Source organism: Habropoda laboriosa, unplaced genomic scaffold (assembly GCF_001263275.1).
Source record: "Habropoda laboriosa isolate 0110345459 unplaced genomic scaffold, ASM126327v1 scaffold1268, whole genome shotgun sequence".
In the NCBI taxonomy this organism is placed as follows: domain Eukaryota; kingdom Metazoa; phylum Arthropoda; class Insecta; order Hymenoptera; family Apidae; genus Habropoda; species Habropoda laboriosa.
This window is the reverse complement of record NW_017101338.1, coordinates 57,040-73,892: the sequence shown is the minus strand read 5'-3', so window position 1 is coordinate 73,892 and position 16,853 is coordinate 57,040. Positions and strand designations below refer to the sequence as shown.

The 16,853-nt window shown below is 34.5% G+C and overlaps 1 protein-coding gene across 1 annotated transcript; it reads left to right on the top strand.

Annotated features, from left to right (window-relative positions):
• Positions 1-1,155: 1,155 nt before the first annotated feature.
• Positions 1,156-15,011, top strand: LOC108578106. Its single transcript, XM_017941365.1, has 6 exons — positions 1,156-1,527; positions 5,324-5,557; positions 8,278-8,432; positions 9,435-9,835; positions 10,939-11,016; positions 14,869-15,011. Exons 1-6 carry the CDS (start codon positions 1,156-1,158, stop codon positions 15,009-15,011), a joined length of 1,383 nt encoding a protein of 460 aa, XP_017796854.1.
• Positions 15,012-16,853: the final 1,842 nt, after the last annotated feature.

The window sequence follows — 16,853 nt, the reverse complement described above, 5'->3', positions numbered from 1 at the left end:
AAGCGAGAAAAAAATGTGCGAGGAGCAATACCGCCGAGATATCGAAGACAGACAATGATTGACACTTAAAAAGGTTCACCAATCACAATGATTAAATATGCAGTTGTAGTTAATATTCGTGCAATTCGAATCGATTATAGTACTGTGCATCATGATACCTGTTTTTACGCTTTTACTCCGGTTTTAGTTAGTCCATGATTCACTCTACTTACGGCTGACCCTGTTCATAATAATTAATGGTGTTAGACTCCGTGAATGCCTGGGGACTGGTCATGCTTGGCTCTCACAGAGAATAGGCCACGGTTTATTTGGTTTTGTTAGTACTGAAATTATTCCACAAAGCGTTTATGAATAAAAATTTCAGTAAATTGTTTTAATGAAATTCTTTATGTGCTGTCTTTTTCGTTATAAATGAGAAGCTTTATCATCGAGCATATTTCATTTTTTCCAAGGTTTTACGTATAAAACGTGACTTGTATTTCACAGATTATAGTAGTAGTTGACTGCAGTTTTAAAAGATTGTAACACCTTTGTATCCTTTTATTTACATTATAAGTATCATTTTCGAAATTTACATTTAAAGATAAAATAGTAATTGAAACGAATTCGAAAAAAAAGAAAAACGGGGTTCAACTGGAAACGTCCAATTTCCGTGAGAAAGCGTAACATGAAATATATGTGCCTTAAGCTTTACATACGTTTCATTAACAACCATTAATAACTTCATGAAAAGCGATACCAAATTTCCACTAAAACAAATTGTAACTGCAAAGTACAAAAAAGAGAAAGAGTTATTTAGGCTAACTGATATATCCGTAATTTATTCTCCTGGAAAGGAATAACTTTTCACTAAAAATAACAATTTCTGTTCTGACCGATTGACTGAATTATCGAGTGAACGACACGTCGATACGACTTCGAAACGGTTCCTCGTTATAGCCTATGTGCGGTTTCAGCTAGGCACTAAATCTAATCAAATGAATCAACAAGTCTTAATTACCGAAGCAAATGGTAATTACAGGTGCCATTTCTCGAGGGTAAGAGAGGCAGGCGCATAAGGATGCGTTTACGCAGGAAACGGTGCATGTCCCGGTGACGCTACAAAAGCTTGGAGAAAAAGTCATACAGAGATAACCGCGGAACACGGATGACGCCATGAGACTGAGCCCGATTATCTTATCGTGGGCCACGGCGAGCTGGCTCAGTCCAACCGGAACTACGGCAATACGAGTTCAAACATCAAAGAATTACGAGTTGTCGACAGAATTCTTCCTGGTACCTAGTGATGTGGCGATGGATAAGAACGGCCTGGCCAGTGTTGCGAGTGTCATCAGTGTTCCAGCACCGAACAGGACCGTTTCGGTATTCAAAATGCCTTCTGAAAAAAAGAGCCAGGAGATCGAGCCCGATACTCGACCGTACTCGAGGTCCTTGCTCAGACAACGACCCTGGGCTCTTCCTCTGGCGGCTCTTAGCGCAACCACGATGCTCCTCATGGCTGGCTTCGAGGTTTTCGTACTGCTCAAGGTCGGTTCGTTTACTTTTACAACAATATTCTCCAAACTGACGACAAGTTCGAATTAAGATTAAGGAAATATTTATTTAATAGGGAACCTAGAGAACTAGTTCGTTGAAGAAATCTATTTATTAAGAAACGTTATGTTCTATTGTAATTTTAATGCTTCAATTAGTGTTGACATATATTCTTATTTTACTTTGTACAAATTGTATAATTATTTCATGTTTTTTCTGTCGTTATAGATGTACATTGTATCTCACAATCGCGTCGAGTTTCAATTTCGTTTGTTTAAAAATTTTCATTGAGAAAAAGCAATCCTGAACATTTTTTACGCAAATAATTTCGTACATAAATATCTACCGTTTTTAAGGGCAACTGATAGTAGAGATTGTTTAATGTATTAATTAATGATATAAGTAATCGTTGAAGATATCGTTCAAAAGTAGTACAGTTGATATATGTAAATTTAGTTTCTGCACCAACCTAGTATGCATAAATCACGAAACGCAATTTCAAATTCGTTTGTTTCGCATAAATTTTATATATACACTATCGCGACGCTAATTTACATTTTTATACCTCGCAATTACAAAGTCACGTAGCATTATTTGAAAAATACAATTTGTCGTGGGCGTGCCCTTGCGATATTTCCCGAATTCCACCATAATGGCTTGAAAATTCAAATGGAACAGTTGCAGTGAAATGAAATCAACAACTCGTCTGTCTTACAATCAGAAATGTGTTTAACGTGTACTTAAAAAAATAAACCGAGGAAAGCGTATTACCGATCGAATTGATTGCGTTCCATGGTGCGAAACGCTTTTTTTGTAATCGTATGTGTATCGGTTAATTGTGATTTGAGGAAGTCGCGGGTTAATAGAGCTTAGGGAGGAATCTTTGTTTCTTTCTGGCTCGATAGCACGAGGAAACATGTAGAAGAATGTTAATTGTTTTCATTCATAGTTCGACAAGCTCCAATAATTTACACGCTCGCAATTTCGCCGAGACCTAGGCCTAGTTTGCATATCGCCTATTTCTCTTAACCGTGTTGTCTGCTCGTATCGATACACTCTATTGAATAGGAGCAGTCAAGAAAGTCTCTGATAGCAAACGTGACATTTCTATTACGTTCAACATACACGCCATACACGCACGGCCATCGGTGGCTCCTTTTAGATCTACAAATCAATTTTCTTTTATTTGTGTTCTCTTTTATTAGGCCTATGCAAAAGTTCCCATTGTGTTTGGTTTTGGATGAATGAATATTTAATATTATATTAATACTATGTCCGGTATAAACACCAATTGTGAAAATTTCAGTAAGGCAAGAAGCGTACAGTGCCTTTCAGTGTCGTCGATTTACAAGCGACAGAAACTTCTGCATAGACTTAATACTTTCTTAAAAATGATTTTTTTTAATAAATATAAGAAGAGTAGATGAAATAAATGTTTGTTATCGTACAATATAAACATAAATATTACCATCATAAGGTGTAGGTTTAAAGAGATACAATGATGGTCGTTGGTGTCATTTTTTAACGACGGTAGTACATACATTTTAAAGTTACTTATCATTTTCTTGAAGGACTTGTAGCACTTCAAGTTTTCCATTTGCGCATCGTAACGAACAATAAGTGCTATTAAGTTCAATACAATTAATGCATGATTTATGTTTATGTAAATTTATTTGTATCTTATTAGAGACGTACTAGTAAAAATATCTATTTGTTGCTTTTGGTAGAACGAACATCAATGTCAGTAAAAGACTAATATGTGAGCCACTCAGAAGCCAAAGTGACTAACTTCGTCAAATAAAATTTACTAAATTTCTTCTATTTATGAAAAATTAAGCACCAGGCATGTGCTTCGATACTAAAATTGGAAGAATATCAAAAAATTGAGCTAATCATTTGGCTTCTGAGTGGCTTATATCTTGTTGCTCATATACAATCGGAATGTGGAACTTAATACTAGAACTGATATACCTGATTCATTTTAATTCTATAAAAATGGTTTCAGTTTAGTGGGGCAAATATAAGGGTGATCATATTTTGGGAAATTTCGGTCTATCAATATTTCATTAAATGAGATAACATATTTTTACTACTGTGACATTGTAGCTGATAAAAAAGAAGAAAAACAAATTTAATTTTTATTCATTCTCCTTATTCGATAAAATATTATTTATAAATAAAGATAAGTTTCGAGAATATTTTCAGTATTAATAAGGTGAGAATTTTGTTAGCAATTGTAATCAAATGGCATAATCTAATGTTCGATGACGATGCGGGTACTTACTAACGAAATTGGGATAGAGTAATCGATAAAAAGACAAATTCATCTAGACAGAATATAATATATTGAAATATTGACTACGGATAACATCCTGCGAGGTAATTCTAATCAAACGATAATCTAATTACATCACAAGACGTTGCCGGTAACCAATATACCAATATATTATATTCCGTATAGATGAATTTGTCTTCTTATCGTTTGTTATTTCATTTAACGAAACGTCGATGACACTGAAATTTTTGGAAATATGATTATCATAACAATTGTTAGCTTAAACCAAATATTGTTTTTTACGCACTTTTTCCTATTATCAAGAAAAGTGGTAAAGTTTTAGGTTCTAATGTTAGCTAACTCACCCTGTGTCTAAAATAAACCGGCAATATGCTAAAGAAGGTCAAATTATTATCGAAATGAAAAAAAAATTTTAATGTAGAATAAGCAATCAGTTACCTTATACAGCAAACGACAAAGTTGTTAAACAAAATCATCAATTTAATTGAAGCTTTACGTTTAACTATAGCTATTAATTATTCAAATTAAAGAAATTAAATCGAACAATTATCATTGACCTATTTATATACACTACCGGCCGAAAGTTTGGAATCACCTGCCAATTTATATTAACATTGAATCTGCTACTAATTCTTTATTGATTCGAAATTGATATTGTGGAGATCAATAGCACTTTACCTCATTTCGATTGATCTGAATGATAAAAAATTCGTTGGAAAATGATTATAAATGCTAATCTTTTGGGGGAATTTTTGTGCAACTTGCAATGCACAGTGATTCCAAACATTTGGCCGGTAGTGTACATATGTATATCACACACGTAACGATCCTGTCTACGAATAGTTTAGTACGTAATAGTCTTCAACATATTATTTTTCTAACTTATCGAAGAATGCTAAAATAAACGCTAGGAAACGTGAATCAACTTTGAAAAGATAGGCAGAAATAAATGGTGCATTATATTCTTTGTTAACGAAGAAAAATTGGAGTATACTGACGATCTTGTGTGAAACACCATCATATACATATTACTTTTCAGAATTACATTCTACAGAAAAACAGTCTTTTCAAAATAAGATTTTGTCGACATTCCTTACTATGGTGTTAAGTTAAATAGAAGTAATAAGATTTTTCGAATATTTCATGTTTAAAAGTAGCGTTTGATCGATGCATAGAAAAAGCAAAGTTTGCTGTTTAGGTATTCAAAATGTCATTTATAAACGAGTTGTGTTTCTGCTTACTTTTCTAAAATCATCTACACTGCTCGCTAAAAAAAAATTGCAATACCTATGTTTTTCAGGCTACTCTGAGAAAAAGTGACCTTTTTTAACCAACTTTTGATTGTTTCTCCCTTTCAACACCCCAAATAATATATGTAAATTTCAAATTTGTGCGATTTCATTTTTAAGGTGTTGCAATTTTTTCGGCGAGCAGTGTGTTATTCAGATGAACCTAAACACCTAATATAGGAGGAAATTTAATGTTATTTTTCAGGCAAGGGTAACAGCGCCGAACAGACGGCATTTATTTCTGGGACAAGCTCTACTTTTAGGGCTTTTCCTTCTGGCAGGACTCTCAGCGGCAGCCTCTCTCAGCCAAAATACTTTATCCTGCGCTGCATTCCGATTAGTCGGTTTACCTGCTGCCCTCGTGTTTGCGGCCCTGTTGGTCAAATGCGTCTTTCTACTTTCGTTAAACAGCGGCGTTTATTTACCAGCACCTTATCAGGTAAGTTCGCTAATATTTCAGAACGTTTTACGGTAAACAATATCAATGACAACTGATAAGGTACTATTACGTACACTACCGGCCAAAAGTTTGGAATCACTGAGCATCGCAATTTACACAAAAATTTCTAGAAAAAAGTCAGCGACTTTGAGAATTTTTTATCATTCGAATCAATTGGTACGAGATAAATTGATAAATGTAGAATTGAGATAAACTTGAAATCTATAAAAAATTATCAGCAGATTTAGTATTGATGAAAAGTGGGAGGTGATTCCAAACTTTTGGCCGGTAGTGTATATGCAGGGGCGTGTTTACTCTCTACGGGGTCACATTTTAAAACAACAATACAAAAAACAACCTAGTTACAGTTGCGAAATAAAATACTTATTTTTAAATATTAAATTCATAATATAAAAATAAGAGGCCGCTGAAAACGGAAATAGAAAACATATTTAAGACTTGGTCTTTTGAGACCTCGTAATGATGGTGCGCCTGGGACCTCCGGAAGATATCAACACGGCCCTGTGTATATGAATCGATTTTGAATCGCAAGAAGAATTACATTTTTTAGTGTACGAGAAATGAATCCTAAATTTATTCGTTAGAACGAATATATTTTATTTATTTTTATTTATTTTATTACATGTATTTTATTTATTTTATAACAAACGTGACACTATTCGTCGACGATGAAAGCAAAAAGTATCAAGTTTAGAATACATGCAAAAGTAAAGTAATCTCAATTGTATGGAAACTAGTATCTTTAATCTGGTTTGCAGTTACTTAAACTTACGTATCATTTCCAATCAACGACATTTACGACCCTTTTTGCTCCGTTATGCCGTTGCTTACCATAATCCAGAAACCTTGCAATATTATTTACCATTCAGTGTTTTTAACCATTTACGAAACCCTGTTAACTGGGTTCACCTCTCGAACAGAAATTGAGTCTCCCTAGTTATAATTATCAGTGAGCAAAAATTATTAGGTCATCCTACAAGTTTGTGTCGAATTTTATAATTCAGATCAATATTTCCAGCGCACTTTTAAATTTAATAAAAAAAAAAAAATAACGTAAGCGCCTTCTCATTCCACAACTTTTTCCTATTTTTTCGATAAGATCATTGTGTCGTCGCTGTAGAATTTCCTTGGATTTTCATTAAAATATTTCTCGCCTTGGTTACGAACTTATGGGAGGACCTAAGATAACCAGTTGCTTCATTTTGGTTCTTGCAAAATGTGAATATGACGTATTTTACATTTAACACACAGGCGTAACGGTACAATTAAAATTGAACAATCCCTCGGTACAGAAAACTATTGCGTTCTAAGCTTTTGCGAGCCAACGACGAGTTAACTCGTCAGGTTAAGGAATCAAAAGACAATCGAAAGTACTTAGCAAATCAGTGTGAATACAACTTTAGAAAACGGACCGCTGAAACTTGTGGAACAGCTTTCATGAAGGATGCACGGTACTTTTCTCATTTCACCGTGCCGGAGATCCGGATGTCGATCTCTATCGACTATTTGTACGCTACTGGACGGGATTTGAATGAAAAGTAATGCAGCAGTAAAACCCGCTACTATTAGCAGTAGAGGTGGCTGTCGTGGTCGCTAACTACATTTTGCCGTTCGTCAAATAATATATAATATCTGTTAACATTCTCTACTCGATGTAACAGATTCGACGTGTTTCCTTTTATCGTTCGCCATGGACAGCTGTAATTATACGCATTAAAGGAAACGACGGCAAGAACGAAGACCAGTTAATGAAATAACTTCTTACAAAAATCCCCGGTGCGCTTCTGCTTGTATAATACTTCTTCATTTGTAATCTCGTGCGCTTAATGCTACACTTACCGGAAAAAATTTCTTGGTTGCAACTGAATTATAACACGACGGACATGCGTTAAGAGTGTTAATTGGGAGTACTTTATTTACACGATTTCACTTTTACACGGTTTTTAAAATTGGGTAATCATTTTCTGCAAAATGACCCGAATGTTGAACGAGCTCTCCTATTTCAGCGAGATATTAATAAACGCTTAACTCAGTATGAGGAGGTCTATAAAGATTTGATCAAAAAACCAAACACAATTGTTAATTACGGATTTCATTACCAAGGCTCGCCGATCTGAAATTGTTTCTAATTCATCTAACATCGAACTTGAATCGCATCAAGTACTATCGAGTGATGAAAGTGACATCATACCAACCAGGAATAAAAGATTAACAGTCTACGAAAGTGATAAGAGTAATTAAATTTTTGGTTAAATTTTTTAATTTATACTTCTTGTTTCTATATGTAAAATGAATTACATACATATAGCTTTATATATTTATTATTTCATGAATGGACTGATATCTTTTGTTTTCCATTTGTATTTTATTTTTTATTTTACGTTGAAATAAATGAATTTAATTAAATAACTGACTAAATTGTGCCCGTTTTATTTTTTTTTTTCGATTTACACGGTTTTTCATACAAAAAGCCATGATTTCGATTTACACGGTATTCCGAGGAACCGACCTTCCGTGTAAATCGGGGGATAGGTGTACCAATATATTAACTACACCGTTTTTAATCGATCAGAATCTGACGATCAATTAACGCACATTTTACCTGTAATGAAACGCAAGTTACACTCATGCAACTCTTGTGGACATTGAGGAACATATTATTTTATTAATAGTGCATTATTTTATTCTTCTTGTTTCAGGCACTAGTATTGGGATTTGCTGTGCTTGTGCAGGTAGCCATCATTGGACAATGGTTTTACGGTGAACTACCGGCGGTAGTCAAGCTACAAAACTCTGAGCAAAGCTCTTTAATTTGTTGCAAAACCACTCTTGGGCAGATAGTGGCGTCCCTCGGGTAAACTTTTGAAATGTAAACCTTCTACCGACACTATTTTTCGGTTGTAGAAAAGAGTTGATATGAACTCAAGCGAAAGTTGGTTCGTTTACATTAGTGAATGAAAAATTACAGGAAAATGTTTGGAAATTATTTGTCTGAATTTTGAATTGAATATCTTTTTGCGCATAATATTATTCCGGTATCTATATTATTGCTATGTTAATTGTACTATAAATATAATATGGTCCGTCGTGTTGACAAACTACTCAAATTCAGGTGAACGATATTCCCTAATTTTATAGTAACACATGTTATGCTTTATTTCGATAGACTGTATCAATTTGCGCTCAGCTTCCAAACAATCTATCTGTTCATTGCGTTCTTAGTAAATGTTTTATTTAAAATGATAAAAATGTTGATACACGTCCTTGCAATACCGAAAGAAAAATGGAAGATTGCTCTGTTAAAATCAGTCAAGATGATTCTGCCCGTTTATGAAATGTTCCTACGGATTTTAATCAATTTATCGACAATTGTACCCATAGTTCGGTGATTAAACATTTCTGAATACCATTAGTTGAATATTTTGATATACCAATTAGTACTGAATATGTGTGTTAAAACCACCATTTAATGAATTGAAAAAATACTGTTAGTAAAACACAAAGCTATCTCCAGTATCATAATCTGTTTTACAATAAAAATCATTTCTACGATTCTCATTTCAATACACTGCTCGCGAAAAAAATTGCAACACCTGAAAAATGAAATCGCACAAATCTGAAGTTTACATATATCGTTTGGAAAGGGAGAAGTAATTAAAATTTGGTTAAAAAGGCGTTATTTATTGAGAAAGGTCATTTTCTCCTCAAAGTAGCCCGAAAATAAATTTGTCTGCGTAGAGATCGAAGATTTGTACCGCACCAATTTCTAGGTGTTGGAATTTTTTTAGCGAGCAGTGTACATTCGCGGGAATGATTTTTGAAACAGTAGATTGAAGATCGGACGATCGGATTTCAGGTATCCGGGCGCATTGCTGGTTGCAGTAGCTTGTTTAGCAGTCCGAGCACGCGGCGTACAAGACAACAACCGGGAAGCTGCATTTATCGGCCTCGCTGTTGGCTTATCGCTTCCGATTTGGATATCGAGCGCGATTGGTTCGATGGCATCTTTGACGGAGAGTGACAGAGAGGCTTGGCTGGCTTATGGTTTATTGACTACTTCCCTTCTTGTGTTTCTGACAATGTTCCTGCCGAAAGGTCGCCAGTTAGCCGCCCTTGGCCGAGAAGCTCCCGCCACAGTGATTCGTGATCGAGACGATGCCCTGAGCTCGCTTCCTGGCAGCGGTTACACTCCCTCCTTTTTCCACTTCAAACCAGCCGAGGCTTCTTTGAAAAGAAAAATGCATTATCATAGTGGCGGTAGGTTCGTGCCTGTGCAACTGAACGTATTTTCTAACTAATTAGCGCTAATTAGCTCTAATGCTAACCGATTTATTAATGCCTCCTCTGTCTACTAAATTGTTAATCGAAGAAAACGTCGCAGTTACTGTGAACCGTATGTCTGTAGATGTATTACTTTTCTACCTTGGCATATGAGCAGTTGACGGGCCGAAATGCACTTTTAGAATTTTTTAAAATTTTAGTATCAAAGCACTTGATCGATGCTTATCTTTTTATATTTAAAATAAATTTCATTAATAACCAGGCTCAGCACTACTAAATGACAAAGATTTTTATGGCTGTTGATTAACTACATACTCTAAAGTAAATCGTTGTAATAATGTAATTCAAACGCTTATAAGAGTTTAGCTAAGTAATTCTTTAATGCAACGGTATAAAAAGTATTAATATTAATATTTACATTTCATCGATTTTTTTTTCTTTTCGTCTTGTCGTGTTAACTGATTTGGCAAACGGCCGGTAATTTTTGTGAAAATTGTGCTTTCCAGGTGCTGAAATTGAACGTCGGGTTTTCGTCACTCTACTTTTATCGAATTTCACTTCTATTTTCGTGCGCGCATACGCTTCTCGTAGTTTCCATGATTCTCGTTTCGTTTCGTACACCAGTGGATTCTTCATACTGCTTTCACACGAGTTGATCAAAAACATGTATGAGCGGGTGATTACGAAAGTGGCCCAAGTCAGATATCTTTCGTATCGAGATATTTAAAATTTTCCCTTTGGGTGTATTCAAAAATATTTTCTCACTGTGTAAATAAAATATTTCGCAAAATACTTGCTCTTATAACTATTTTCTATGAAAAGATCGACGCAACGTAAAATAAGTGGTAAGTTCAATTTTTTTAGATTTTTCACTTAGACCACTTTCATAATAATCAGCACATACGTACGAAAGAAAGGAACTGATTAATTAAATTTTAACGAACATAGAGAAAATATTGTGTACAATTTCGATGAAATATTTTAATTACATAAAATTTCGTGAAAATTGAGTAATAGTACATGTCAAATGTTTTTTACATTAGTACAATTATGTATTATTGACGCGTTTTGAATTGCAGATCGTGTGGCATTAGTTTCATCCGCTCTACCTGGATGCACTGCGTGCAGGCATGGTGGAAGCCCCATATACTCTGATGGTAAGTCTTGGCGAGAATTAATCAGCTAGAAATATTAAAATGGATATTAAAGTACACTGTAACTCAATCCAGCTAAGCAAGCTGGAGCCTCGCTCTCTATGGGGCCACATTTTAAATCCTCACGAAGAACAATAGAAGAAACAGTCTACGTAGCTGTAGTTGCAAAACGAAATACTTACTTTTAAACAATAAAATTCACAATGTAAAAACAAGAGACCGCTGAAAACGGGAACGTCAAATTTATGAATTTGATTAACTGAAATAGACTTGCTCCCTTGAGGCCTCGTAATCGTGTTGCGCCTAGGGCCTCCGGAAGTATAAATGCGCCCCTGCCAGCTGAAGCAAGCACAGCGAGTGTATTTTTCGTGCCAAACGACGGTATAATAATAATTTGAACATCCAATAGTATCGAGGAAACAATAATACTAACACGGTTGTTAAAGCGGTCCTAGAAATTTCTGGATACGTTTTCTCGGTAAATTCCCCTTCCAAACTTCTCTTCCATTATGACATCGCCTCCGGCGACCTTCACCTCGAGCAACGAACGAAAAGGAGGAAAAACCTCCTACTGAAAAGGTGGAGAGGGAGAAAGTTTCGTGACGGAGGTCAAGTACTCCTCCGTGAATTAAAGTGGAAGGGGAATCCCGTTATACTAGACGACGCTAGTTAATCGGTGACCTGTTGCTTGTGACTGATTGAACCTCTTCTTTCGTTAAGGTATATACGAACTTCCGTTTTCGAATAACATTTATTTCGTCGATATCGATCTATACGTACAAATGACTTAAAAGAAGCAAAGGTTAGTTTATCTATTTCCGAATGGTAGAAGTGTATTCTCGTGTAGTACAGTAGAAGTTCTATAAGAGTTCCAAAGTCGGGACCGCTGTGAAACAGTTACGGGATAGGTACTAGATTCTTCAAACTGTTTGTATTTTACCGACATTTACGGACGCAGAAAGAGACAGCAGACAAAAAAGAGAGAGGTATTGAAACTCGAGCCAGTCCTAAAATATCAAACACCTACATATCGGTGAGACAACACTAATACAAAAGAAAAACTTTTTTGTGTTTTGCTGATAAAAATTTTACTGACATATCCATTTTATTTTTCTGATTAAAATGAGACCAAACACGGTATAATTCGGTGTATATCTAGTTACTTAATAAGAAATTCCACACATATGTACATACACACATAATTACGCCCTCCCTATAAATAATAAATAGATATTTACTATATCTATTAAATATAAGACACCTAAAAAAGATTACATATAAGGATTTACATTGCTTTAAAAATAAGAATATTGTTCGCGAAGTGTCTGGCCACGGATTGGGGAAGACGATGGTCTTCTGGTAAGAGGACTGTGAGGGACAACAAATTGACACCTCAGTAAATATGCTTTCTCGAGCAAAGAAGATTGCGTGTTTCGGTGGGAAAAACATTTGGCCGGATTTTGTTCGTTTCATAATACACCTCTTTTCCGTAATGTTTCTCATTAGGAGTTGGGTGTGGAATATAATATTAGAAATTGCGAAGCAAAGGTCACTATCCTGCAAGGCATAAATCATCCGTTCGTTTATGACACCGGTTGTAGTTATACACCATAACATCCAGCTACGTCGCTTTATGATCTTTCGATTAAGTTTGCAAATAGGTTCTTTACAGGTAAGAAGGATCGATTGAAATTTCCGGAGAAACATACTTTTCTTTCATTTTATTTCCTAAGAAACTATTCGAGCAACGGTACCTTCTCATGCCTTTGTGATCAACGGAATGAGCAAAAGTTTAAATAACCAGTATCCATGACGAATTCAGACAGATAATAGCGTTAATTTTCAGTACCATATATTTTTTAATTAATCTAGGGAAAAAATTTTTTTAGGCATGCATGAGTTTCGTTACTGCAACGATATTTGTTTTCCATATTTCTGTATTAGGACAAGCGTGACCGTAATAACGTACCATCAAAGAATTACTATGATTCTCTTAAATCAGCTGGCAGTTTCAAAAATTTGCATCTTACTGGAAATCGTTGGCCCGTTACTTTCTGTTTTTATCAGCTGATTCTGGTGGTTCCATTTTAGAGATTTGCAATGAAATTAATTGGAACTCTGTGATCTTCTTTGAAGTGCGATTACACTTATAGAGTAATTATGTCGTCAATTAATGGAAATTTCATGTTGGCCTTTTACGCGTAATCCTTCCAAAAATTATAATATAATATTCTGCATACAAAAGTAAAGTAATATCGCTTTGCTCAAATAATCAGCGATAAATATAATTTACTACTATCTTGCGACTATTCTTGTGCAATATTATGATTACAAAATGTATAAAGAATTTTGATCAAAGTTATAAAAATTACTATTGTTCTTCTAATCACAGTGCACTGAATTTTAATTGACGATTCATTTGCTAAAAATGTTCTTTCACATTTTCATTATTCATTCCACGTTTGTTCATTAATATTTATAACGAACTGTTGTAGCATATGAATTAATAATTATATTTACACCAAAATTATTTGCAATTAACTTGGTAGGATAAAAATGAATATGCATTGGAATAACAATTTGAAACTATGAAACTACAGAACTAAGATACCAAAATTGATGTGCAAGTGAAGATATCTCGAAATAACTCGATAACTGTAATCGCGGTGCTTTCATCGTTTCCGGATGTTGGAATAATAACAAGTTTCGATAGATGGCAAGCAGAGAGAACAAACTTTAGCTCACTTGATAGGTTCGTTAAGCACGTTTGAAAAAGTAATGCACTAGTATAGGAATTTTCGTTTCATTGCCACAGAAAATATGCAGTTTGGGGTTAATACCAAGTATCGGCGTGCAAATTTTCTAAGATATCTGTAATCAAAAACAGAATTGCAAAGTAGGCAAAAAAGGATATTCAATGAAATTACCAAGTTATTCTGACATTCAAGCAAAACACGAATAGAATTGAAGGGTTCGGTGCAAGAACCGGTCAGCTCTGTTTTTTGGTGAAAATAGACTTTTCATGTAGCTGCAATTCTACTTTATTCCGCATTGCTAGCTGCAAGAATTGAAGAGTTCGGTACGAAAATCGGCCAGCTTCATCGAAGAAAAAATAAATTTTATTAAAACTGATTTAAGTTTTTTGGAATTTCGTCTAAAAAGAAAAGTTGAGCTATTTCTTCCTTACCAATGGAGAAGATGTATACGCAATACCCGTTATCAATTGAACAAAAACAATTAGAAGATGTTTTTTCATTAGACAACATCGTAACTAATACTAGGGGTCCTTTAGATTCAGAAACTACGAGAAAATTTATAATCTTCGTTATTTGTATGCTTATTGATAAGCTGCGTTTGGAGATTTTTATTTGCCAATTTTTAATTTCGGTGCAAGACACGGACAGCTCCACTGAAGAAAATAGAAATTTTACTAAAACTACCACTACCAATCAAACTATTTCTCGCGAAAAATGTATTATTAATACAATCTTTGCACGTATAAATAATTTTTATAAAAAGTTTAGTACGAAACTGTAAAGTTTCCAATAATGGAGCTGACCGGTTCTTGCACCGAGCCCTTCAGTCGTGCAAATTGTAGATCTGTAGATTTCAATCACCAAGTATGTAATTGGAATAAATTTCAGAATTTCACGAATACCGAACAATACTAATAAAGAATTCGTAGAACACAGAGAATGCAAGCCATGAGATCAAATATGCACCTCTTAGCTAGTAGGGTAGTTTTTGCGTTAATTATAGATGTAATAAATAAACATACGGATTGTCTATTTAATAATGAACGATATCATTACGGTTTACGATGGGAGTTAATTAAAAAGCAAATATATTTTCCAGATGTTCACGGTCCGATGGAGACGTTTGTTTTACCACCAGGCATGTATTTAAGGCCAGAAGACGCGGGAAATCTATACACAACGCTATCGGCGAATCCGAATGTATTTTTTCAACGAGCAGCTCATCCAGGGATGATGTATTGATAATTCTTTGGAAACACTTTCGAGCGAAAGTCTGTGCGTTCGATAAAAGAACTATTTGTCTGCATTCGTAGATTAGATAATCACATAACAACAGACTTTACTTTTTGTACGTTTCCCTTATTGCTGTAAATAATATCACGTACAAACTGCGTTCGAGATCTTATTTCTCTTCTTTCTTTTTTTTTTTTATCAACTTCTCATTGTAGAGGTTACACTCAACTGTTTTCTGATAAGAAATCAAACTGTAGCAACTGAAGACGAATTTTGCAAGGAATTATAATAAATGTATAATACATTTTTTACACGCTTTCTTTCTCTTTTATAGTAACTTTAATTTTTAGGATTTCAGAAATACTCACATGAACAGCCATAATTAACACGTGCGCTGATAATAGTTGAACAACGTTTGTTTTAGGAATTAATGATTTCTAAATTGAAGGTAAAAAAATTGATTTCATTTAATATGCATAATTCTGTTTCCTATTATGTATATTTAAAGAGTGACGTGATTTTTTAGAAAAACTGTAATTTTCGAACGAAAATGTGTCATTTGAAAATATGACTAAGAGTATATTTTACGTCGTACTCTATCCAAAATTCCAGGGCAAACTCGTTCATCGATTGTGGTACAGAAAGAATTCCTACCGATTAGATTGGTCAAAGAGTCAATAAACAGTACTACTTGGGTGTTATGAGGCGTCTGCACGATTCGATTCGTGAAAGACGACCGGATTTATGGGAGAGCAACTCGAGCAACATTCGCCAAATCGGTTAACTTCACAAAACGAAAAGCAGAGAAAATTGATGAAATTATATACATGAAATATAAATATTAATATTTTTTAGACCGTTGCATTACAAAATTACTTATTGTTAGCTAAATTCTTATCAGCGTGTGAATTACATCATTGCAACGATTTACTTTAGAGTGTGGAATTAATCACATTGACTTTTGGCATAAATTATTTATTATTCGACGGTCTCAAAAATTTTTGTCATTTAGTGGTGTTAAGCCTGATTATTAAGGAAATTTATTTAAAAAATGGAGTTAACCACTGTGGCTTATAAACGGCTCATTTTCGATGTTCGCTCGCGCCTTTTTGGCCAGAAACTCGACTAACATTATCTCGCAAGCACCGTATTCTGGTTTTAGCTAATATGAATAGGATATGCCAAGTTCATATTTGTGTAATTATTGCAAAAATTGTCTCACTATTATTGTTGTGTTTAGTATGCGTGCGTGGATGTGTGTTGGTAGCTCTAGTAGCTGTAAGTTTAGTGTGAATGTTTGTGGAGTGATATCTGTGACTAATATAAGCGGTATTATTGTCAGTTTGTTTTGTTTCCATATTCTTTTAATTTCCTATGCCAGTGGTGTAAATTTTTCCATTTCCTCCGTATATTTGGGCACGTTGGTCGCTTGGTACGACTATGTCTATGAGGTATGTTGCTTTATTTATTTTGTCAATTAGTGTAATGTCTAGTATATTAGCTGCGATTGTTTTATCTGTTAATGTGAGATTGTCTCAGTATATCTTCTGCCTTGTATTTTCTATGACTTATCGCGGTGTATATGTATTAGCTCATCCCATAAGTAATGTCGCTTCTTATCTTGGTTTGATATTCGTACCTGTTAAATAGAAAACTGTTTTTTTATTTATTTTCCCTAGATATAATTTACAATCTGTGGAAGTACATTTGGTAAATTCGTGTAGCGTGTTTGAAAATGTGGAGCGTGACAGTTCTTTTCCATTGATCCATATCATGTTGCTGAATGATGAGATTTGAGAAAGAAAACTAGAAGAAATTAAGGAATTGAACTGGGAATTAAGTTGAATCTGA

Excerpts from the sequence above, each read along its gene's own strand:
- LOC108578106 (XM_017941365.1), top strand. The coding sequence starts at position 1,156 with ATGAGACTGAGCCCGATTATCTTATCGTGGGCCACGGCGAGCTGGCTC. Across the intron at positions 9,836-10,938 it reads AATGCATTATCATAGTGGCG|ATCGTGTGGCATTAGTTTCA; the intron begins GTAGGTTCGTGC and ends TTTGAATTGCAG. Across the intron at positions 11,017-14,868 it reads AAGCCCCATATACTCTGATG|ATGTTCACGGTCCGATGGAG; the intron begins GTAAGTCTTGGC and ends TATATTTTCCAG.